Source organism: Clupea harengus, unplaced genomic scaffold (assembly GCF_900700415.2).
Source record: "Clupea harengus unplaced genomic scaffold, Ch_v2.0.2, whole genome shotgun sequence".
NCBI classification, from domain to species: Eukaryota; Metazoa; Chordata; class Actinopteri; order Clupeiformes; family Clupeidae; genus Clupea; species Clupea harengus.
Window position 1 is genome coordinate 1 of NW_024880331.1, and position 25,000 is coordinate 25,000.

General features: G+C 43.6%; 2 protein-coding genes and 1 pseudogene across 2 annotated transcripts; 1 reads left to right on the plus strand and 2 right to left on the minus strand.

Moving 5' to 3' along the window:
* Positions 1-6: 6 nt before the first annotated feature.
* Positions 7-9,993, plus strand: LOC122131903 (annotated as a pseudogene).
* A 2,672-nt stretch (positions 9,994-12,665) lies between these two features.
* lmod2b (leiomodin 2 (cardiac) b) lies at positions 12,666-15,981 on the minus strand. Its single transcript, XM_042706624.1, has 3 exons — positions 15,426-15,981; positions 13,654-15,069; positions 12,666-12,976 (listed from the first exon to the last, which is right to left on the minus strand). Exons 1-3 carry the CDS (start codon positions 15,699-15,701, stop codon positions 12,950-12,952), a joined length of 1,719 nt encoding a protein of 572 aa, XP_042562558.1. The 5' UTR covers positions 15,702-15,981; the 3' UTR covers positions 12,666-12,949.
* Positions 15,982-17,810: 1,829 nt separating this feature from the next.
* asb15b (ankyrin repeat and SOCS box containing 15b) lies at positions 17,811-22,148 on the minus strand. Its single transcript, XM_042706625.1, has 10 exons — positions 22,070-22,148; positions 21,838-21,943; positions 21,449-21,501; positions 21,212-21,343; positions 20,734-20,892; positions 20,244-20,489; positions 19,612-19,783; positions 18,800-19,364; positions 18,463-18,616; positions 17,811-18,358 (listed from the first exon to the last, which is right to left on the minus strand). Exons 2-10 carry the CDS (start codon positions 21,939-21,941, stop codon positions 18,198-18,200), a joined length of 1,746 nt encoding a protein of 581 aa, XP_042562559.1. The 5' UTR covers positions 21,942-21,943; positions 22,070-22,148; the 3' UTR covers positions 17,811-18,197.
* Between the last annotated feature and the right edge of the window lie 2,852 nt (positions 22,149-25,000).

Below are 25,000 nucleotides of genomic sequence, written 5' to 3' on the forward strand. Positions count from 1 at the left end.
TCAGTGGTTAAGCCCTCGGCTGCACATCTGTGAACCTGGACACTGAGCCTCTGGAAGCTCTTGGGTCTGAGGCGTCTCTCTGGTCTCTGCTGTTATGGGCAGCATCCAGCCGGTTGGAGATTTATCACGTTTCAGAAGGAGAAATTGAGAGATTTGTAGGGGAGGGATTAGCGATGGCTTTGCTGGTTATGTAAAAAGCCAGTGGCGGTGTGTAATTCGCCGGGATTATGGGCCCTTCCCCGGGGAATGGGGCGGACCTCAATGGCCTCCCGCTGGGAGAGGCGTTGCCAGGCACCAGTGCAATGACCTAAAAGTGCCCCCAGAGCAAGGGTTGATGATACCAGAGCGAGCCACCCATCGTCTGTCAGTCTGTCAGTTGCAGGGCAGTCGCTAGGACTGCAACCACCGACCAACTCGGCGTCGTGCTTATAAAGGCAAACTGGCGTGGGTGTCCACGTGTGCTTGAGACAGCGGGAGCTCTTCCCCAGCCATCACCGGCACCCCATGACAGCCCTCTCAGAAGCTGCATGAAGATGATGTTCTGCACCACCTTCCTCTCTGCTCCGTCCGAGGAGCTGGCGGAGGGCGTACCGCTGCCGGGCGGCTGCCTGGCGCCACTGCACTGCCTGGTGCTGCCGCAGGACGAGCTCTATGGGCCCCTGTCAGAACCGGTCGCCCGACTCTCGCTGCGGCACGGTCACGGCTGCTCCCCACTGGACGTGGGCCACCTCCTGCTGGGACGGGGCGGGTCTCCTGCGAGCTCCTCGAGGTCCCAGAGCCCCACTGCCACCAGCCCCGTGGCCTCACCTGCCTCCAGCGGGGCCTCGCAGACTGGGCACGAGAGCCAAGGTAAGGTGGCTCCCAGTCCCATAACAAAGGGCAGGACAGAAAGAAGACAGAAGATCGGTTGATTCTTCATACGATTGTGATTATTTTTCCATCTGTGGAAATGACAACAGCTGTTAGAAGACTGAACGGAGGAAGTGCGATTGGGCTTTAGTTGGCTGGTCTTATCAGGTTGTTTTCAGGTTGGCGTTGATGTCGTTTTCTCTTTGTGTTGTCCCTCTCGGCTGTGGACATGAAGGGTTGTGTATGTATGTATGTATGTATGTATGTGGGTGTGTGTGAGAGAGAGTGTGTGTTTGCTCTGAGAGGATCTCCTTGATGCTATCCCTCCCAGCTGTTCATGTCGTCCCAGCTGTTCTCCCAGACTGCTGGCAGTGCCTAATGGAAATGGTGCCGTGACTGGGCTGTAGATGCCCTTTTGTAAAATGGGAGCTGGACAGTTGTTAGTGCAGGGTGTCTGCAAATTGTCCATTCTAAATGCACAGAAGGGTGCAACACTTTTTCTTTCTTTTTTTTGCTAACATGCGTCTAAACCATGGCATGTTCACATGGCCTGATGTGAACTTTCCATGGTACACTTCTTTTTTCCATCCCTTGATCTCAGGAAAAAAAAGTTGTTTTGGGGGCATGAGGCTTCGTTTTTGACATGCCGACATCTGTCTTACAGGACCCACCTTGCCAATGGCCACCGTGGATATCAAAAACCCGGAAATTAACAACATGCGTTTCCATAACAACTCCCAGATGAACAACATTGTCCACAGCAACTTCAATAAGAAGGAGAAGAAGGCGAAGGGCAAACGGAAGAAACTCACCAAGGCTGATATTGGCACGCCTAGCAACTTCCAGTAAGGATTTGTTTTATTCTATTATATGTTGCCTTTTCAAAGCGTTTCTGTCTAGTTGCTCTGGTGTGCCACTAGCAAGCGCACTCACAATTCCAATTCCAACACAATTTCAATTCCCTCGGAGCACATAAGACGATAAATGGAATGTAAATGTGATGGAATGGATTTTAATCCTGTAATATTTAATGCCCATTAAGAATGTGAATGTAAACCAAGCCCTAGTCTCGTGCCCCATTTCTTTTTTTTAAATGCATTGACACTGATATGCTGTGTGAGGGCTATTCCTCAGTGGGCCAATCCCTCAGTGCACAGGCCATAACACAAGCCCTTTAATCCCGAATAATGTGTAGCTCACGTGCCGTTCCTGGGTGCGTAAACATTGAGTCGTATTTTCAGGAATGGCGTTTTAAAGTGGTGTCGGTATGACAGCTCTGTGATCTCTGCCATCCAGGATGGTTGACCTTGGCTGCCCCTTCTGCAGCCTGATCCCTGAATGCCCCCATCTGAGCACACCAGGCCGCTAGAGCTTTGAGTTTATTACTGTGTGAAGGTCCCAGGCTCAATGTCATTGTGGCCTGATTAACATTGAGACACGTCCAGGCACTGGAGTTATATTGCTGCAGTGGCTTCGTAAGCGAGTAGGAGTATTGATGAGTTGGGGGGGGGGGGGGGGGGGAGGGGAGAGGGTATTGAGGAGCTGCAGTGTTCTTACCTGGCTGCAGGTTGCCCTGATGTGTATACATACAACGAGTAGACAAACTTGGCATGGGGCTTAGTGTGAGGGCATGGTGGTGCAGTTGTTAGCGTCAGCACTTTGTAAGCAGTTGACCCGGGTTCAATTTGGATAAAAGCACTTGCTAAATACCTGAGTGTGCACATGTGCCTTATAAACCACTGTTAACCACTGTGTGTGTGTGTGTGTGTGTGTGTGTGTGTGTGTGTGTGTGTGTGTGTGTGTGTGTGTGTGTGTGTATATATATATATATATATATATATATATATATATATGCATGCATGTGTGCACTTGTTTTTATATGAGGTGAGGAACTTGGGTTTTGTCCTGTAAATTATGTATATTGACAGCTGGTGTTCTCTCTCTCTCTTTCTCTCTCCCCAGGCACATTGGACACGTGGGCTGGGACCCAAACACAGGCTTCGATGTGAGTATGATTGCTAACGTTGGCGATGTTCGAAGGCATTTTAATAATGTGTAGCCCAGCGCAGCAGCAACAAGTGCCAACTTTGATCTGACGCTAGCTTGATGCGAGGCTTAAGACAACGCTTAAGACTTCCTCCGTCGTGCCAGTTATCAGCTGTCAACAACCATGTCAGAAGTCAGCAGCCTCTTCTGCGCCAGAGTCACAAAGCCCGCTGCTTATTGCTCAGCCAGAGGCATTACACAAGCAGATTTGAGGCGAAAAATAGTAATCATAAACCTGTTTCCTCATAATCCATTTCCCTCCTCCCAGAAAAAAAAGAGGATAATATTTATCCGTAGAGGGAAAGAACAAAAAAAACTTGCATGCGCAAAGTTATGAGAAGGAAGTATTATGTGCTATTTTCATTGGAAAGAAGGAGGCATGTTATGCTTTTTTAACACAGAGCCAATCCTTATGATTGACAGATCTCGTGCTCCACACATCGTTGGCAGCGGATGAGGCAGCACAGAAAAGCCCATAGTGGAGACACGCGGTGAAACCGTGTCTGTTTAGAAATCTTTTCCAAGCACGTAGCACCAGGGCACATAGGTCACTACACACAGACATCCAATACTGGATTGGGTATCAGAAAATAGCAGTAATAATCCAGTTTAATCTCCAAACCCAATCTGAATACTTCCCTCCGCCGGAACATGGGCTGGAACAAGAACATAGTCAAGCATCTCTCCTACCACCAGGTGGCAATGCTGTTGTGGTGGAGGACTTGTGCGAAAGGCCATATTTTCACAGGTTGAACCAGGTTCAATGCTACTAAAGGACTAACCCGGAAAGACGTAATCTCTGTAGACCATCGGTTCCCAAACTGGGGTACGCGTACCCCCAGGGGTACGCAAGGTGGTTCAGGGGGTACGCGGGGAGAAATTCGCGGAATGTACCCTTTGAAACAGAATTGCAACTTTCAGACGGAAACATCATTTTGTGCATCAAAATCACCCAAATGCCCCTGTATTTTGCCCTGCAAGGCTGTATTTCTTTCTAATAAACACAACAACGATCGCAACGATGGACAAGCATTAATTAAAAAACAAAACCTCTGAGAAAATGTCACGTCTGTGCTGAACTCCGCTCTGGCCACGCCCCCTGTCCAACGTCCTGTAAAATTAATTAATTTAATCTTCCCAATCGCCTGCAAATAATGTTTTTTTTTGTCTTCTGTTCTATTGATGGCTGGCAAACAACAACGTTAGAAGATTTGGGTCACTTGTGGCACCTAAAAGGTTTTTTCAACGGGGGGGTACGTAGCTGGAGATAGAATGTCTGAAGGGGTACGGGACTGTAAAAAGTTTGGGAACCACTGCTGTAGACCATTTGTTTACTGTCACGTATTAAAATGGTTCTAACTGACTAGCTCTCTGCCATCAAACTGTCTAAATGTGCCGTCTGTGGCTTGATGGTCCCCAGCTGAACAACCTCGACCCTGAGCTGAAGAACCTCTTTGACATGTGTGGCATCTCTGAGGCCCAGCTAAAAGACAAGGAGACCTCCAAGGTCATCTACGACTTCATCGAGAAGAAGGGCGGTGTTGAGGCAGTGAAAAATGAACTCCGCAGACAAGGTGTGTTGGCATCTCTGTGATCGTGTGTGTTCCCCTGTGTGGGTGTGTATATATATATATATATGTGTGTGTGTGTGTGTGAGAGAGAATCTTTGGCAGGCTGAGTGTATGAACAGCAGGACGCTGCAGAATTCCTGTGGCATCTCGGCATAGGTGTGTGTGTGTGTGTGTTTGTGTGAGACGTGGTGGCGGCTAAGATCCATATGAGCACAGAGGCTCCTCAGTAAAGGATTAACATGTTTATACACTCTGTGTGTGTGTGTTTGTATGTATACTCTACACCTCAGGGTCGCCAAGGTTGTATGGTAGGTTGCTCTCCCTGTCTGCATGGGTTTGCAGTGAATTTACAGACCTCTAATTTGTGCGCTAGGCTGCCCAACCACAACCATGCTCAGCTTACTATTACTGCTCTGTGTGCATGCATCACACTGTCACCTTGGCATTGTCTCGCTGCAGGCCGAATAGGCTTATAGGCGAATAGGTCATACCTTCCTGACATTCCATCAGGGAATGCGGTATATGACTGTATTTGTGTAAAAAAATACAAAGAAAAGAAAAGAAACTCAGCTGCTGGTGGTAGTAGAAGTCATTGTAGCATGTACGACATTGTTTAGCCTGCAATGCTGTGTCTAACATGCAGTTAGCCTGCTTAGACAAGTGTCAATACATATGGCCCATAGGATAATGCATAGATAAGCTTTCCGGAATCATCCAAGAGCACACGTGGTCACCAGTGTGGAAGTCGAGCACGAGGGAAACACGGAGACGACTCCTAGTTGAATAGTTAAAAAGATCCGCTTTTCGTTTCTCTCATTGTCTCAGAACACACAACATAATCACGCGGAGTCTATGGGAAACGTAGTTAACCAATCCACTAACAGAAGGGTGAATGTAAACACAAGAACATGGGTAAGGTTGCTATAAATTATATTAAATATTAGTCATGCGTGTGATTGGTCACCAGGAGCCAATTATTTATTTTCTACCTCCTAATAATTCTTCTGTTGGTTAAGCGCTCTCTGTATCAGTTTAACAGAAACAAACAGGCACCTAAGCCTAAGTGCTGGAGGATAACTGCCCTGTTCACTGCCCCGCTCATCAGCGGCCTCTTCACTCTGGGGTAGTTACTTTACCAAAGGAGATGCGATCAAGTCCAAATAGTTTACAACTACAAAGTTAATCAAGAAAGCTGTAGAACGTTTCTGATGTTAGACTCTGAGCTACTTCTGGGAGTCTCTTTTAAAAAGCCCAGTCATTGCAGAGGGCGTGTGTTTATTAGCGTAGACCGTGCTGGAAGGGCACCAAGCAGAGGCCGAGTTCAACACTGCATCATGTGTGCCCACTGACTTTTCTGGTTAAGGTTTCAAGTCTGGTATGTTTTCTTTGTGTTATTTTAAGCTCTCTGTGAGTTTCAGAGTTGAGCTTATCTCTTGAGTGCGTTGTGTGATACTAGAGTTAGTGAGGTGAGGTGTGTGTGTGTGTGTGTGTGTCTGTCTGTCAGTGTGTGTTCAAGGAGCTTGCTAATTGTGGTTTCTTTTGGAATATGAAAGAGTCCTCATTTTTTTTTTGCTAATTAAAGTCTTACTGAAGTGAAACCTCACATTCTTTTTTTTCATTCGTTTCCAGCCCCCCCTCCCCCACCGTCACGTGGAGGCCCCCCACCTCCGCCACCCCCCACAGCACGGGGCCCCCGCCCCCCCACCACAGCGCGGGGCCCCCGCCCCCTCCTCCACCAGCGCGAGGCCGCGGAGCGCCACCTCCACCTCCACCCTCCCGAGCACCTTCCTCTGCCCCGCCACCCCCTCCACCCTCCAGACCGGGCATGGGAGCCCCACCCCCACCTCCACCTTCCAGAGGGCCGCTGCCTCCCCCTCCCCCTCCCCAGCCCACCCATGCTTCCAGTGCTCCGCCTGGGCCTCCCCCACCTCCCCCTCTCTCGGCCTCCTCTGCCTCCTCTCCCTCAATAGGTGGAGGAGCACCCCCACCCCCTCCGCCACCTCCTCCTCCCCCTCCGGGCCCCCCACCCCCGGGGCCACCCCCGCTGCCTGAGAACGGCGGGGACACATCTCCCTCGACCGGGCCCGGCAAGTCGGCGCTGCTGGATCAGATCCGTTCGGGGACCCAGCTGAAGAAGGTGGAGAACAACAACAAGCCCGTGGCTACCGGCGTTGGCCGGGACGCACTCCTCGACCAAATACGACAGGGCATGAAGCTCAAGACGGTGAGTGGTGGCCTCCACTTCTGTTCTTTTAGTTTGACTACGTGCCGATGATTGTTACTCTTAGTTTGACTACGTGCCGATGATTGTTACTTCGTGTTGAAATCCATGTCGCTCGTCAGTTCAACATATCGTGCAAAGTGTTTTAAGGTTATGGTCTGCCTCTTTGTTCTAGCATAGAAATAGAGGTGGTAGAATGGAAATAAGCGACGTACTTCCATGAACAGAACTTTGCTAGGGACCTTGATCGTGCTTATTGCTATCGATACTAGTCTATGCATGAATATGTCTAATGTTCATAATTTTATTTAGTGGTGGAGGAATGATTGATGTCTCCATGTGCTTTGTGTAGTGTGTTTAACACAGATCTCCACTTTGTTGGGAACATGAATTCTATAAAGTGTTTTTGAGTCTAACCTAAACCCTGTTTAGGGTTTACTGCAAAGTGCAGAGTACCTTGGCATGCAATAATGTAAAGAGCTGTGAGCGAGTGATGGGTCGATGTGGGCTGATGTGGTCATGTACCTGCTCTCCCAGGTGCCTGATACCCCGGACTTGGCCCCATCCACCCCAGCCTCCGCAGGCATCGTTGGAGCCCTGATGGAGGTGATGCAGAAGAGGAGCAAGGCCATCCACTCTTCAGGTGAGCAACAACTCCTCCTCAAAGCTTTCAAACCTTTGGGGTCTCTCCTCATGTTGAACCTTTAACTGGGCGAACTCGCTGGGGATCTGCAGACAGGTGTCGTAAAATACAGGATGTTGGTGATGCTCTTGTGCAGTCTGCCTGGCATGTGATCGAAACCACGTGAAGAACTGCTTCAGTAACAGTGCTTTCATTGCACCTCAGGTTCCCCAAACCCTTCAGCTATATGGAGAATAGGCTTTCAAAAGTTCATATTCGGAACCTGCAGTGGGCAGTAGGCAAAAGGCATCGATTTATTTGAGTTTGAGTCCCATTCACACGGACACACTTTCCAAATGTACACCAACACATGTGCATTCCATCCCACTTGCACACCCATGATGTTTTACTTGGTAGGGATGGGTGGGAAAATCAGAACAGTTTTATCATCTTTGTCATTTACAAGTTGAATTATAATCAAATTTCATGTATCAACCTGAAATCGTATAACCTGTTCTAAATCCGGTTCTAATATATTTGGTGTAATTTCCAGACAAAATGAGTGAATAAGTCCTATCATGCATCCTATCCCAATGTCCCTCTTACACAGCAGAGGAATATTTTGCCTCACGTATCGCAGTGTTATCGCGTCACTATTATTATTATTATTATTATTATTACTATTCTCACCCCTAACACCTGCAATAATTATTCTGTCATATTAGGGTTTGTCAAAAAGAATGCTTTTCTATGAGTTTTATACTTTTTTGATCGGTCACATCGCCTTTTTTGCAGCAAAAGCATTTTTCAGTCTTTATTAACTTAGTGCTTAGTGCTTTGCTAAGTATTTTAAGAGGACATATTGAATCTAGGACACAGTTCAATCTGAAGCACAGTCTGTTTTCCTTGGTGTGGTAGGCTAGTTAATTTAGTGGTCCTTGGTTTCAGATACGCTAAAGATCCCTTGTCTAGATATAACATGTGTAATACCTGTTATAACACCCTTGTTATCTTTGCAATGAATTCTATGCACTGCTATCATCTGTTATGTGTAAACATTTAATCACAGTTAACCAACATATACATATGCTGAAACACGTTGTTAATGTCTAATGAGTACTTCATAGTCACATCTTATTGGTGTGACTGCATTTGTTGTTGTTTGCATTAAGTTTTTATGGTCAAATACATCTGAAACTGATACATCCTCCCCTCCCTATTTGGCATTAGATGAAGATGAGGATGATGAAGAAGAGGAAGACTTTGAAGATGATGACGAATGGGATGACTAGTGACCCCCCCCCCTTGCCCCCTCCCTAAATAATAATGACACTAAATTGCTCCTGTCTTTCTAAAATCTTATTCAAATTATAATGTAAATGTTCTATCAGTTTTTTTTTTTTCTTCTTCTGTATATTTTTGTTGCCTTTAAGCTTTTTTTTTATCATTAATCTGTGCAATACCTCATTTAATCTGTAAAGGTTTGTCATCCTCTGTAAAGTTTTTTTTTTTTTTTTTTTTTTTTTCCCTATATTAACGTGCAATTTTACATCAAGTTTTTCTTGATTTGTAGAGTTGATTTTTTTTTTTTTTTTTTTTTCGTCAGTTATGGAAGGGAGAACTATGGATCCGATCTGACGGAACCCTCAATGTTGTAATGTCAGTCAAAAGTGAGAACACTATTTTCATACCTTTATTCTTCTGTACTCAAAATGTTTCTTTTTCTTATCAAAATCTAGTTTAGCACTATTATTTTTCTCGAGAATCAGCTCTTTGGAATATCCAGGCCCATTGCTGTTGGTGAATTGATTTTGTAAATTTACTCAAGAGTATGAGTCTGTTATATTTTTGCACGAATTGAGAAGATAAAAAAAGAAACAAAAAAAGAGAGAAAGAAGCAGATATCCACTACATAGGAACAGGGCAATATCCTAACTGTATTTAAACAACAGAAACTGTTCTCTGGAACGACCATAGAAAATCCACTACGGAGAAAAAATAATCTGACTTAACGCAACACTACAGCATACACGTAGGCCGAGACTTGACCTCTACAGGTGCATCATTTTCCGTTTCTTTTTTTTTTGTTTTTAAATATTTCCACATATAGCGTACAGTCAATGTGGTCATGTATATCTGTTACTCCCCCTGTGAAACTCGGAAGATGAAACATGGGTCATCAGCACTCTAATCAGGGCAGCATTCAAGTAAACGATGGTTGAAAGAGGGAACGTCGTTCCTGTGATCTATTTCTTTTTGTTTGTTTTGTTTGTTTGTTTGTTTTTTTAAATCATGCCATCCTGCGACATTGTTATTTTAATAACTGAATCACGTGACTAATGGCCACTGCTCACAAACACTACATTAACCCTTTCATTCCCCTATGGGGCGCTAGCTTGGGGCCATAGCTTGATTCACTGATGTAACATGCAGGAACGTGGCTACTGACAGACCATGGGAACACTAGTAGCAACAAATGCAAAATGATTTGTGTGTGTTTTTTTTTTCTTTTTTTTTTTAAAGCAGAGCAGTTGTCTGTTTGAGTTTTATTATCAATTTCTCTTTTGGTTGTTCTTCAACAGCAAATAGCTTTGCATTAAGGAACCACACAGACATCAGACTTTCAAACATAGGTTGGAAAAAGAATTAAGTCGTACACTCAAATAAATGTTAATATTTACAGACTCTTTGTGCTTTGTGCTTTTTAATTGTCAATAACCATTTTGCGTGTGTGAATGTGTGTACATTTGTATATGTGCATATGCATTCATGCGCAGGGAAAGTTTACTAGAGCCTGTATGTATGTTCGTGCTGTGTGTGTGTGTGTGTGTGTGTGTGTGCACTCGTGTAAGAAGTGTGTGAAGCACGTGTACTAAAGTGGATGGCTGTTGTTTTTAACTTCCTCTTCTGGGCTGTGGTGTTTGAACTCAATCTCTCTGGTGACCTCTGAGGCACGGCCCTCTAGGTCCTTCCCCTAAGCATGGTGTGTGCTGACAGAGGAGCTAGACACACACACACACACACACACACACACACACACACACACACACACGCACGCAGGATGCCACTGTGCATCTCTCAACACTGGTAAACATGGTTGATTAATCTCACAACAGATGTGACCTGTTTGCACACTCATCTTGTTTGGAGGTCTGTGAGAATGCAATTTCAGGTAATGGCCTCCAATATTAACACCTGACCTTTTCAAGTCATTATGTGAAATAATTTTTGCGACTAGAATATAGTGTCACATTTGAACAGCTCCGAATACTGACATGTAGCCATACTTATTAGCTGCTTCAATAAGACCCTGAAATGTGGCCCTCTGTCACCAGCTAATGCAGCTACAGATTAGACCCCATGCCACTCCAGAATGCAATAGTTTGCTGTGGAGATGAGGGTGTATAGGTCATGTTGCTTTTTCTTTGAGGTGTGAAAACTGCTCGAGAGCATGTGCCTTTGGCTTGGCCAAAAGGTCACAACAATATCCCCAGCCCCCTGGCCTGATGGGCTCTCAGTCCAGGCAACACTTTGGTTGTCTCTAAACAACAGCTCACAGCTCGTCTGCTCCGTGTGCATTGAGTGGGATTAGTGCAGGTATGGCACTTTCCACTGTCCTATTGGCATCTTCAAAGATCCAGCTGAGTCAGAACACCGGTCAATGGAGGCTTGGTCAAAAGCCAGGCTGAGGTAGACAGTGACTGTCCCACATCAACATTCCACCCATAAATGATGTGTTTTTGGTGGAACACTCATATCTTTATGGTCATAAAGAATATACGGTGTGACTACAGATCCGAATTGCCTTTGAATCTCCCTTTTTTTTGTTAGTTTGTTATTGTTATTGTCATGTCTTATGACATTACTGTGGCAGGGAGTGGTGCCAGATCTGTGGTTTGATCCACTGAGATCAGATTTGTGTCTTAATCAGCATTTGAAACAAATCAGGCATTCCCTCAACACATTTCAGTCGCAGAAAGGTTGGGGCGAGTTCAAATGACATAACTCGAGGCTATGCGGATTAACCTTAAATGGATGTGATGCACTGATTCGGTCTCAAGGGATGTGTTGGTTATGATTACAGCACAGTTATTTTTTAGACAATGGCCTGACCGTCAGCCCCAGCATGGCTGAAAGATTCCCACAACCTCCTCTGGATGCCATATACCATGTGACTATCCCTCTCAGCAGGTGGTATTGTGATCTCACTAAGGAACCTAGCGTCAAATAGTTTGCCCTCTGTAGAGTATCCAGTGGGAACTATTTATTTCTGGAGTTTTTATTTAGGTTAATTTGGATGCGGATATAATAACTCCATATGGCTTTCCCTGGTTATTTATTTGCACCACTTCCCCAGCTTCCACATCCCTGATTTTACTAACTACAATTCCTTCCAGTTCAGAAAATATATTTAATTTTATCGGAAAGAGTATGACTGAGCTTAACAGTTTAGAAAATGGCTACTACTATTTTCACATTAAGGGGTAGTCAGCCGTTCTAGTTCAGAAAATGAGAGGAGTTATCTAATGACACAACCGTCAGTATAGTACATGCTCTGATGTAAGACTCTGATCTCTGACTATCCAGACTCTTAGAAGTTGACAAAGTAAATCAGCCTCTCATGTTCCATCCAGACAGGACAACAATCTGTTCATCATGTCCTATCCAAACCAGTGTGCTTACAGGGGCAGACATTGCATGTAGGGGTTGTGTATTTGGCCTGTGTGATCTGGTATAAGCATGGATTCTACTTTTAATGATGTCGTCTATTGTCTGTTAAAAACTGCAATACCAATATTACTTTTAGAATGTGGGTTCTGTAGAATCACGGAAGACAATGACTCTGCCATTTTTCCATTTCGTGGGAATAGGCATGGTCCAATCACCAGAGCTGCTGCTTATTCTGCTGCTGCTAAAAGCATTTTCCTGTTTGCCCTGAACAGCTGCAGAGTGGATTTAGGAACAGGGAGCCCTTCCAAGACACACGGATGCAAAGGGACTGGATTAAGGCAAGCTCGGATACATACTGTATATATATATATATATATAATACTCCTCCTGTTTCAACTGAGTCGTTAGGGCCCTGTTTTGGTTACAGGCAGGCTAACCACCTGACCCTCCCTGAGAATAGGATTCTTTCTTCTGGCTTGCACTGAACTATGGGCTCCAGAGAGCATGCCATCTACACCATGGTAAGCTTAGCAGCGGCCTAGTTCAGTCGGCAACCAAATTATTTTTATGGCAACGTTGAGCTGCTTCTCTAGTGTAATGGTATTGAACTCTCCCTATTTTCTTGAGTAAATGGTGGAACTGTTATTCCCATCTTGCTACCAAACTGGTCACAAATGCAGTATTATTTGGTTGAGTAATACAGTGCCCACGCAGCACGTTTTATTTTTTCACATTTCTCACACAGTATTTACATTTGTACACAAGTGAAATCTTTTTTTTTTAATCTTCAAAAATCTTCAAATCCTCAAAAGCAATAAAAGATTATCATACACAATATAAATATAATTCAGTCCCAAGTATTACATATACAGTGCAAATATTCTTCCCCGCTTTAGAAGTAAACTCCACATAAATGGATTTTTCTGTCTCCAGTTCATCCTGCTTCCCTCACAGGAACTCTGAAGTGGATTATCGAAGGCGTTGTGGTACCTCCACCTATAAGAACAATGAAGAAAAACATAATAACATTTAAAACATAATTCAAAAATCATTTTTCATATATCAGTTATTATTATTACTACTATTATTATGCCGGACATTTGTATACACTTATATAAATACCATACATGTGTACAAACGATATGGGATACCCAACATGAAAAAAAAACACTTGAAACATCTATGAAGCAAGTTTCTTTTAATGTTTATGTGTTCTTTCCACTGAAAGAAAGAATCCTCTCATTAAACCCAATGAATGGCGTCTTGTTTGTTTTGTCTCGCTGTCAAGTGCACCAGGCCTGGGAGGCATTTCTCTTATCACAACTGAGGTAAAATGGGCCTCTATTTATAGTTGCATAAGTGGGAGGAATTTGACAGGGTCACTATCTGTCATCCCATGGTAACAGATTTTTCCACAGCAACAACATAATGCGCTCTGTAGGGGCTGTTTGGTTGGCCGCAGTACATGCTGTGGTTGCGGTTGTTTCTTGAAGGGGGCTTGGTTTTTTAGTACCTGTTTACTGCTTCTCAAAGCTCTTAAACTAAAGTCACAACTACGAAAACACTCTGTCAGAGGGAAATTACTCTGTTTTACTAACACAAAGGATGATAGCCATGGTCTATGTTATGTGTTTGATATGGCTAAAGATGAGCATAAGATGTGATCCACTTACCCTCTTTAGGGATTTTACACTGCTTCCACGAATGGACGCCATTAGACTATCATGGCTTGACCTTTGTGGAGTGGATGGTCTGGACAACTCTTCAGTTCTTCTATCTGCTGTAGGTCTCAGGGCATTTTTCAGTTCCTTGAGAATGTTGGGTTCCTTCTCTTTATGTGCTCCTTTCTTGCCCTTCTTACTCTTGGTTTTAGATTTTAAGGGGACCTTATGCTGGTTCCTGCTGCACTCCTCATGCCTTTTGATTACTTCTGCGATCATCCTGGTTGGGGTTTTCTTCTCTTCAGCTGGCTTGGAGGAGGGAGGGAGAGGTGGTGGAGGTGGTGGGGGGGGAGGAGGCGGAGGTGGTGGTGCAGGTGCAGGTGGAGTGTTCTTCCTGACCTCCTCCCTGCGTGGTAGCTTAGGGGAAGACCATGGAGAGCTTTGGGGCGATCCGGGGTTGTTCTTCAGTAGGGCACTAGTACGAGGGTTAACAGCAGTTGCCCCTGCAGGAGCTGCACCTTGCTGCCTCTGTTCCTGTAGTCGCCTCTGCCTCTGGTAGTCCTGGTTGCGGGTGAGGATGCCAGTCATGCTCATCCTGGGGCCTGGCAGGTCAAACTGGTAGCCCAGCTTCAGCAAGACGGTGTTCTCCCTTAGCAACTTCACCATCTCCATCTCCACCTGACCACCGCAGATGTGGCGCTGGTTGTGGAAACGAAGTTCAGTGATAGTTTGGTTTTTAGTCAGCGCCTGCACCATGGCCAGCACACCTTTGCCGGTGATGTAGTTAGACTCGATGTTGAGGCGGGTGATGCTGTCATTCTCCCTCAGCATCTTGGCTATGGCAAAGGCTACTTGATCATCAGCATGAGTGTTGGCCAGGCTGAAGTCGGTGACGTGGGTGTTCGAACGCAAGGCTTCGGCGAAACGCACAAGACTCTCGTGAGAGATGTTGTCAATGTTGTTGAGGTTGACCTCGGTAGTGTCGGGGTCATCAGCCAGAATCTTCTCCAGGACTTCGTCCACCACTGTTGGGTTTTCTGAAGTCTGATTGGGGGTAGCTGCTCTGAGTGCTGGGTCTTCTACTGGTGGACGTGGGCTTCTTCTTAAGGGCAAGTCTTGGTTTTGGTTGAAGCTTTGCTTTGGTAGTTCCAGATGGTCTGGTTTAATGACCTCCTTTGTAGTTTCTGGTTCCTCCTCCTGTTCATCATCATCATCCTCATCCTCAGTCACTGGCTCATCAGACTCGCTTTCTTCTTCCTCCTCCTCCTCTTCCTCCTCCTCCTCCTCTTCCTCTTCTTCTTCATCTTTTTCCCCCTTATTATCTTTGTCTTTTTCGTCTGCCTCGTGTTTATCTTTTTCATCTTCAGAGGAGTCACTGCTGCTCTCTGTCCCACACTCCTCATCCTCACGTTTAGCACCTTCCTCTTCCTGTTGTAATTCAATTCAGATGTTTTTCAAAGAAGTTAGAGACTTTTATTTTTCAGCTTGTATTTTCAACATTTTCTGTTTATTCTGAATAATTAAATTTCTTTCACAACTTGATGTTATTTGGAGGTTGATCTTAATATTCTTCAAATATAATGAGAAAACTTATGATTCATAATGAACCACTGTGGGAGTGATGTCAAGATTTACACAATATACAAATTATTTAATTTTGGCAATGAATAAATAAAACAAAAACATGTTTGCCAAGACCTACACAGATTTTAGTTTGCATAGTCATAACCCAGAAAACAATACACAGTGATAACTTCCAGGCATTTTAAACATGAGTCACTGACCTGTGTAGGGCTAGATCCTCTTATCTCCTCCTCCAGCAGTTTCTGGGTCTCTCTCTCCCAGTACTTCATGAGTGCCTCACGGCTGAAGGTGCCGGTGGGTGTCTTCTCCGTCTGGTCCCTCTGCCTGAGCCCGATGGGGACGTTGACGTCGGGCTCGATGTCAGCCAGCTCCTTCTCGAGCTCTTGGAGCTCCTCGGGGCTGAGCATGGCCAGCAGCTCGTCCTCATCCATGTCCTCATACTTGCTGAGCTCCCGGCGGTATCCAAACTCGCTCATGGCTGCCTCTAGCTACTACCCGATCCAGATTCACCCTCAACGAGCGAGCAAGGGCGAGCAACAGTCCTCTTCACGGTCCCTCAGAGTGTCCCTGTGAGCTGTTGGGAAACTGCTCTACCAATGGGAGAAGGTGGAAGAAGAGTGGCAGCTATCTGCTATCTCTGCTGACTATCTGTTAGCTGGTGTCTGTGGGGTCGCTCTCCGCGTCTCTAATCTGACCAGCTGCCAGAGGAGCCTTAAGAGAGGGATCAGAGGGGATGCGTAACAAAGTGCCGACCCATGATGCCGTTGCTTTTTTGGGAGGCGGGAGTCAATGGGATGGACTGACGGACCTGCAAAAAGAATGTGAGCTCAGTGTGCAGTCACCCCCCCCCCACACACACACACACACACCTCCATTGAGGCCGGTCAGTGGATCTCTGTTGCATTGTTCATGTCCAAAATAAGGCCAGCTGCCCACTGAAAAAAGGGGTGTGGTGGAGAGGGCAGCACCAAAGAGCACTCATCAGCAGGGATGATGCCACATGGATTTTGCTATGATATTGTGTGTTTTGTTTAAGTTACTGTATATACAGTACTGCATTTGTTAATGGTAGTGTAGATTCTTTGAAGATGCCATAGTGCAATGGTGAATTTGTTTAAACTGTAATTGTAGTGTGTAGTAATTGTGAGCTGTTATTAAAAATAGTAACATTCACATACATACACATACAACAGGAACACTCGTTTCAGTGATTTTCAAGTCTTTTCAAGTCCTCTCCACAATTAGGATGTTTTTTTTTTTTTAATTGCACACTAATTAAACACTATACTGTATACATTATATTACTATCCACCTTTGCTTATACAGACCATAAATCAAATCGGTCACAAAGTGAGTGGTCTCGAAAATCTCAAACTGTTAAGAGGCCTCCAGGTCCACATGAAAGTGTTTTAAATATTTATGCGTATCTTTGAAACACACCAAGAACAACTACTGGTTGTTCTCAGATGTCCTTTTAAACATTAAAACATCTTGACACTTGACACGGACATCTTGAAGAATACCATCCAGAACATGCCTGCACTGTGTGTAACATAGTAATGCACCGTTATCCCTTGGAGCCTTTCTCTTTTTTTTTCTGAAGCGGGGACCAAAAATACCACAAGGCCCCAGCTCAGTGCGTCACCGGGCTAATGAAAGAAAAGAGGGTTATCATCGGGGTTTTTATCAGCAGCAGCAGGAGGTGGTTTAGGGACCATTGTATGGATTTGAATTCGGTCACACAGCCACTTTGCTCGGCCCCAAATCTCTATTTAATGTCGTCATTTGGATTTGATATCTTTTTTCACTGGAACAGAGGGGACTCAAAGAGGTGAGCTGTCGGCATGTTAATCTGCCAACTGTCTGGAAAAGTGGTGAATCTGCTTTGGGAGTTAAAAAATGGTCAGAAATGACGTAATGATGACCGTCATGCTTTTATTTGATCCTGTCAGATGCCAGAATCCTCTAGATTTACCCAAAAATATGAGGACAGATATACCGTGCCTGCTTCTCTCTCTCTCTCTCTCTTTCTCTCTCTGTCTCTCTCTCTCTCTCTCTGTATGTGTGTGTGTGTGTGTGTGTGTGTGTGTGTTTGTGTGTGTGTGTGTTTGTGTGTGTGTGTGTGTGTGTTTGTGTGTTTGTGTGTGTGTTTGTGTAAGTAAGACCATCCATTACTTTTCCCCCTGTCACTCTTGACTTCAGGGTAACTAGGGTATGTGGGCATGGCAGAGACACAGTGTCCACAGCATGTTTCTATCCGCACCACTGGTTCCTGTTGACAGCAAGAGAAGGCTGTTATCACAATAACAGCAGGAACTGGCGGTACATACTGTAGCAAACTGAGCATTTGAAAAACATGTTGGTGACCCAGTATCCATAAAGCATTATAAACACATTCATAAAAGTTACAAAGTATTCATAATGCCTCATAAAGATTGACATAAGTCTATATAACTATTTATACATACTAATGACTGCACTCATAAAGTGTTACGATGTTATGGTATAAGCCCTTACAGCTTTAAGTATCAGAAGGTGGAATGAAGCTTCTGTTGCTTCTTGCTAATGGCACTGATATTTATTTATACATATTTATACATTGCCTTATGTCAAATGCTGTCAATTCACCACATGTTCTCCATAGAGCCATATGTGACTCCATACAAGTTTTCATAATAACAATAATGCTTTATGAGTGCATTCATGTGTATTTATGACTAGTTATATAGACGTATGTCAGTCACTATGATGCATTCTGAATACTTTTGAGTGAGAAGCACTTAATTGAGATCTCAGTCTAGATCTGTACATTTTATATCAATCTCAGAGACTCTCAAATAACCAGTACAATTTACAGTCCATTTTAATGCTGTTGAATGAGCAAGCCAATATAAAACTAGTATTACAAAAAATCATACACACTCACACTCACATGTGCAAAATCATTACTATACGAAAAAAACATTCTTGAATTACATGTTGCCATACATGTCATACTCTTTGTACATCAGATAGTTCTTGAGCGTAGGGGGAAATGGGACTGTCTCCATGTACTCGGGGTCACTTAGTCTTCTTGAGGTCATGTGTTTCCTGATGAGCAGTCTGCACTGGTGCTGCAGGGACCGTGGGTTTCCTAAAAGTCAAAGCAGAGTTTGTGTGCTCCTGTTAATGCATTTGAATGTCTTCTTAGTCAGTGGTTCAAAATTAGGACACAATTTTGAGAGACGGATGACTCACTCAGTGTGTCACAAATCTCAGGCCACTCTTGCTGTCTCTCCAGAATCGCTTCTAACTTGTGACACAGGGGGACGTGTTGCACGTAGTCTAGCAGGATCTGCACGACTCGTCCCGCAGAGTGTGCCAGTGAGGACAGACTGATCAAATCACAGAACTGGAATGACAGGAAAAAAAGTCAATAAACCAGGAGCTGTCTGTTCTGCTCCTAGGATCCAACAGTACTGAAAATCATCCAGCTAAACAATTTAAGCATAAGGCTAAACATAACAAAATGTGAAAAAAGTGAAGGGGTCTGAATATGGTCTGAATGCACTGTACCCTTCAAATATTAACTTACAGCGAGTTTTTCTGGGTCACTGCAGTAGCTGTAAAGCATGGTATGAACTTGCTTCCAGACAGAGGCCTGGAGCCAGCCCTCGCGGTGGTGACAGCGGAAACAGCTTTCGACATCGTAGCCGTTGTTAAGCAGCAGGCGCATCATCATCTCGTCCTTCAGACTGTACTGCAGCGCAGTCGGGAACATGGTGTTGCAGAGCGTCGTGAAGTAGCAGTTGATGTCAGCTCCATACTTCAGCAGCAAGCGGACCAGTTCGTACTGGCCAGCCCGTACGGCCACCAGGAGGCAGCAAAGTGGGTCCTGATTGGGCCGCGCCCCCGCCCTGAGCAGCGTCTCGGCACAGGTAACGTCATTGTTGGAGACGGTGAAGTAGAGTGCGCTGTATCGCATGTCGCCGTAGCTCTCTGAGATGTACGTGTCCAGGACGGGGTTGACGTCAAAGCCCTTCTCAATCAGCAGCTCCAGACAGTCGACGTGGCCTCCGTCTGCGGCCGAGTGCACCGGGCTCATGCCAGATATACGGATGGCTCTTTTGGTGGTGATGGGGATCAGTATCCTCAGTGCCCTTAGTCATGAAAAATTGAGCTTTGTAAGGCCACTTATTGAATAGAGAGGTGTTAATGATTATCACCGCAGAGGTGTCTTGACCTACACAATACTGTACACAATACCCACAAACACAACCATACAGTTATTCACTCAAACTATTTAGGCATATATAACTAGAGAGGATCTTACTTGAGAACATACTTGGGATTTTAAGTCCAAATATCATTATACCTCTTTTATTGTACTGTAACCGTTTCACTCACAGATAATGTCCTTCGTATGCAGCTCGATGGATTGGGAGCTGGGAACACATACTGGCCACATTGGGATTGGCACCATGCTCCAGCAGCAAGTTGATACAGTCAAGATTTCCTGAGCCAGCAGCATCATACAGCACAGAGTCTCCATTGGCAGCCTGTGCAGTCACATCGCCACCTAGTGGAGGGCAGATGAAAGCAACTGAAAGGTCAGTAACGGTGAAATGACTAAAGTTATTTATCTACAGTAATCTACAGTTTGTATCAGCTGTTAGTTGAGCTGTCAGTCGCTTCTTTGACCACAGATTAATAGGCCTAATCATAGGCATGCTTTATGGTATACAGTCTTTACTTAGATTTACATGGCCTGGATTTAAAGATCTATTCCTTAATGTTGCTTTGTAGATAAAGGATAAACAAAACAGTTCATTTTCGTGTCTATATACATGGGAAGTGTATAGTTTATAACCACTGGAAAACCATTACAGATTATGTACATGCTAGAAATATTATAGGCTCTTAAAGAGACATCATCTTACAAAGCTGATATACCAAAGTGTTGCATAAAAGCACCAGCCATGAGAGGTTCTTAATACAACCTTTACCTTATTCACCCAAAGAGCATTTCTACAATTTACCGTTTGCGATGAGGATCTGCAGGATGCCTGGATGGGCATATTCAGCGGCGATGCCCAGAGGCGTGACCCCATGTCCGTCCCGGCTATTCACATCACCCCCGTGCCTCAGCAGCAGCCTGAGGATGTCACAGCAGCCCACCTTGGCCGCCTCGTGGGTAGCCGTCCAGCTCTTCAGACACATCTGCTCCACAAAGGCTCGCCCCATGATGAGGGTCTCCACCATGTCGTATGAGCTGTTCCTCACCGCTGCAGAGCACAACAGGAGAAAGCTGCTGTTGATTTATACCACTGATACTGAAGATTAATGTATAAGTTTTAAATTTTAACAAATACATATTTATTAATTAATATTTATTATCTCCAAAACATTATAAAGGTTCTTTTCTTCTGAGTGTATTCCTCTTGCAGTTGTAATTATTTTAGGTTTGTGCAAACATAGACCTACAAAGTATAGATGAATATTTCTGTTGGGATGGTGCAGTGCAGTTACCCAGCAGGAGTGGAGACTCATTCTTGTCATTGGTGTTGTGGGGGGAGGCTCCATGCTGGAGCAAGATCCCGACGTTCTCCAGGAATCCAGCCTGGGTGGCGAGGGTGAGAGGAGTCTCTCCATCTGCAGTTTTCTCCTCCATGGTCAGTTCATGTGAAGCTGTCCACCAAGGCAAGACTGTTAGAACTCTCAGCTACATAAATATGCAATGGATGAAGTAGCTTTAGTGAAAAGGCATCAGCCAATGATTTTGCACAGTGTTAACCAAAATAACTTTGGACATATTGCTGATCAAACAATACATTTTGGAAATATATTGTAATACAGCATATTGTAATGTTGCACATTTATGCTAAATATGATTACTCTAAATATGCAAAACACAGTTCATATAATGTCCATAATATTATAGATTGTATCAAATATTACAGGTGTTTGTACTTAAAGAGAGAGCGAGAAAGCATCCTCCAGCTCTCACCCATCAGTACTTTGTCCAGAACCTGGGCCAGTGGCTGGACTGATGCCACATGCATGGGGAACCAGCCCCTGCTGTCCCTCTCCTTAAAGGCAAAGGTGAAGCGTGACAGGCCCCGCAAGGAGAACGCATCACCTGGAGAAGTTAGACGTAACTATCAATAATTAACAATGTATAACCTTAACTACATGTTTTTGATTCAAGTATGCATGAAGGTCCAAGGAAGAAACATCTGAATACCTTCTTCAATGGTCTTGAGGATCCTCAAGTTTTCATCACTGGCTGTGTGGAAACTGAACAGAGAATTTTGGTAGAACATTGTGTTTTTAATAACCAAATAGTCAAATAGTCAAAGTAGCTTTATTGTCAATTACTTCACATGTTAAGACATACAAAGGAATCGATAGGACGTTTCCCACTCTCCCACGGTGAAACATATAAAGTGCACAGGCACAACAGATTAGACAAGACATTTCCTAATACTAAGTAAAACATACAGATACACGTACAGCAGCATAAGTTTTCTTTAAAGTGAGGTTATTATATAATAAAACCGATATGTATTTACTATCAAACATTCCTTTATTTTTGCATTGTAAATGTACAACAAAATGGTGGTTACTACATACCTCTCTATTTGTCTGAGCAGTGGTAACTTACAAGTGTCCTGAATGCTCAATTGTATGGCATACTCAATTAGCTGATCTTCATCCGTTTGGCCAAGTGCTTCCATGACTTTTCAAAACAATAGTGAAAAGTGGCAACTAATGAGCAAATAGTGGCCTCACATGAGAGATGTGGACATATGCTTGTCCAAAAAACTTTCCTCTCACCAATCCATTTCATAAACAATCATCTTACCTGCAAATGTTTCTTAAAAACAGTGTTAGAGACCCTCTCCTCTTGCAGACTGCACTTTATGTGTGTGTTATTGAGGGCACTGCTGAGGTATATTTAGTCATGGCCTGGTTACACATTCTGAGAATGTAAGTCACACTCCACCAGTGCTGTGTTTCCTCGTGTGTACATGTGTATCTGGATCTGGAGCAGGGTTTATGTCGCAGCAATTATCAGGGCAGAGACAATACTTAGTTTGCAATTAGCAGACCCGTGGTGATCAAGCAAAGAGTTCCCAGATTTGATTTATGTTGACATACTGAGGTAGGCTGTTGCTAAGGACATAATTAAAAGTTGTGGTTCAGGAATGAATCGTGTCAACCGTTGTATTAGGCTTCAAAGTGTTCGATTTGAATGAAACTAATTTGCATATATAAACTAGAAAATGCATTTCCTGAAGGAAATACCAGTGCATGAAATGCAAAAGTTGAGGAAAGGAAGAAGAGTGAAAGAAGAAAAGAAAGAAGAGTAAAAGAAGGAAAGAAAAGTGGAAGAAGGAAAGAAGAGTTAAGTAAGGAAAGAAGAGTGGAAGAAGGAAAGAAGAGTGGAAGAATGAAAGAAGAAAAGAAAGAAGTGAAAGAAGAAAGGAAAGAAGAGTGGAAGAAGGAAAGAAGAAAGGAAAAAAGAGTGAAGAAAGACAAGAAGAGTGAAGAAAGGAAATAAGAGTGGAAGAAGGAAAGAAGAAAGGAAAGAAGAGAGGAAGAAGGAAATAAGAAAGGAAAGAAGAGTGGAAGAAGGAATGAAGAAAAGAGAGAAAATTGAGTGAAGCAGAGAGATGGAGTTTGAGAGAAAGTAGACAGAGGGATAGAGAGAAAGATGGAGAGAAAAAAAAGTAGAGTATGGAAGGTGTCTATTAGTGTTCCTAGTTATACAGTTGAATGGAGAGGGACAGAGAGAAGAGGAGCCTTGGAACCTTGGCGCAGGTGTCAGTGAAGCACAGGTGCAAGCCAGTTTAAAGACCCTATTATGATGTCATAATGGCCCAATGTAAGTCAATGGGAGAAATTGTATTAGTTTTTCTTTAATATCTTAAAGTTAGTTTGTCGTCTCACACCAACGTAAGTTTGTATCAAATGGTTTATGTCCGTTGATGGTTGCTTGGTGTCTGCCTCAAATGTAACGTTACACGAATCTTGTTTTGATTTACGGGTAACTGTAGACTTCATACTTACCCATGTTACTGTGATCCAGGTGAACGGGTGCAGATGAACTCTGATTTATAAAATATATAAACAAACACAGCAAAAAAGATAAGGGGTTCATTTTTAACGCGTCCAGTGTAGCCGGTTAAATAAAAGATCCGTTCCGTGAACATTCTATTTCCGCACGGGAGAATTTCCGCGCTTGGTGTAGCCGTAGCGTAATATTTTAAAAAGTATAAAGTTTAGAAAAATGAAAAATACATAGCAAGTGTCCTTTACAAGACCTACGCAGCAAAAGTTTCTAAGTTAAGCGGTTCGAGCTGAATTAATCGCAGAAGTTCAGTACAAAGAATAATAATACGTATAAAAAACGAAGGAATAACAATACAGGGCATTTCATGCACTGTAATAAATAAATAAATACATATATATGTATGTATTTTTATATCCATGTGAGTTTTCATAATATCCAAATGAGTTGGCATGCAAATTAATACATTTGCCTCAGTTCAGTCCTTTGTGCGTCCTTTTTTTCTTTTTTACGTCCTTACATAGCTTACTTACGCAAGCTGACGTCATATGCTGTGGACAGGAAGTCTGTCTGCCGTGTAGCCACAGCAAGATGGCTGGATTGATCAAAAAGGTATGTGGAGGTCATGTTAAAAGTGTCTTAAATTTTACACAATACATAGAAACGAAATAATAATATGAATAAGTTACAATTATTGTACCTTTTCTGAACGACACCAAGGAACTGAAAGATTATCGTTGTATTAACGGTCTAGGTAGCATGTATTACTATGAATACTTAGCAAGCTAGCTAACTAGCTAGCTAGCTATTTACGCCAAAGTCACAGTGAAGACAGCTTTTTATGTTATTGCAAGCTAGCTAGTGAGTAACGCTGAAGTTAGTTTAAGAGGTTGTCAATACAAGTTTTGTGGCTACAAAGTCTTTCATGATGTGTAACAGTGTTAGTTTGGCAGAATCTGGCTTCTGTGGCTATGTTTAGTCTTAACCATGATCATTGTTTTCATCTGACAGAGTACGGGCTTGGTAGGCCTGGCGATAGCCCAGAATCCTCATGAGGTAAGTCAGGTCGTTGGACAACCGTACTATATACAAATATTTATGAACTTTTGTAGCCATCTTTACTGTGATGTCTGTTGGTTGTAAAAACTTCCCTACAAAAGTCGGGGGAAACTAGAAGAAAAGTGGTTATCAAAATAATATTTCTCATAGTTCTTAATTATAGCTTATGCTCAAATGCAGTACAGTGACTTTCCATGATCCATAACAAAACTAAGAATAATTATTTTCTTTTTGAATACATAATAGTGGTGATGTACCATCCAAATTAGACTTGCACCTTGTGATGGCTGTGATGCCCGTGTAGTAGGTCAAACTTGGCCAAGGCTTTCTAAAGAATTGTACGTTTGCACACTTTAATATCTTTGCTGAATGGTTGACAATTAAGGGTAGGACACAAGACTTGGTAAAGACCAATTTAGAATGCCAGGCAGTATAGTCATAACTCTTGCAAGAAATGACTTTACCTTGTCAGTACAGGTTCTTTGGTCAGGTTCAATTCGTTTTCAATGGAAATATGTTAGCCATTGATCGTTTTAAGGGATGAAGGCTATTTGATGTGAGATGCGTCCAAAAAATGGTTAAGAGGTGTGCATTATAACCTGGAATATAAGGCACAGTGTGGTAATACTCATTCTTATTCTCACTTCAATGCAACGTAATTAC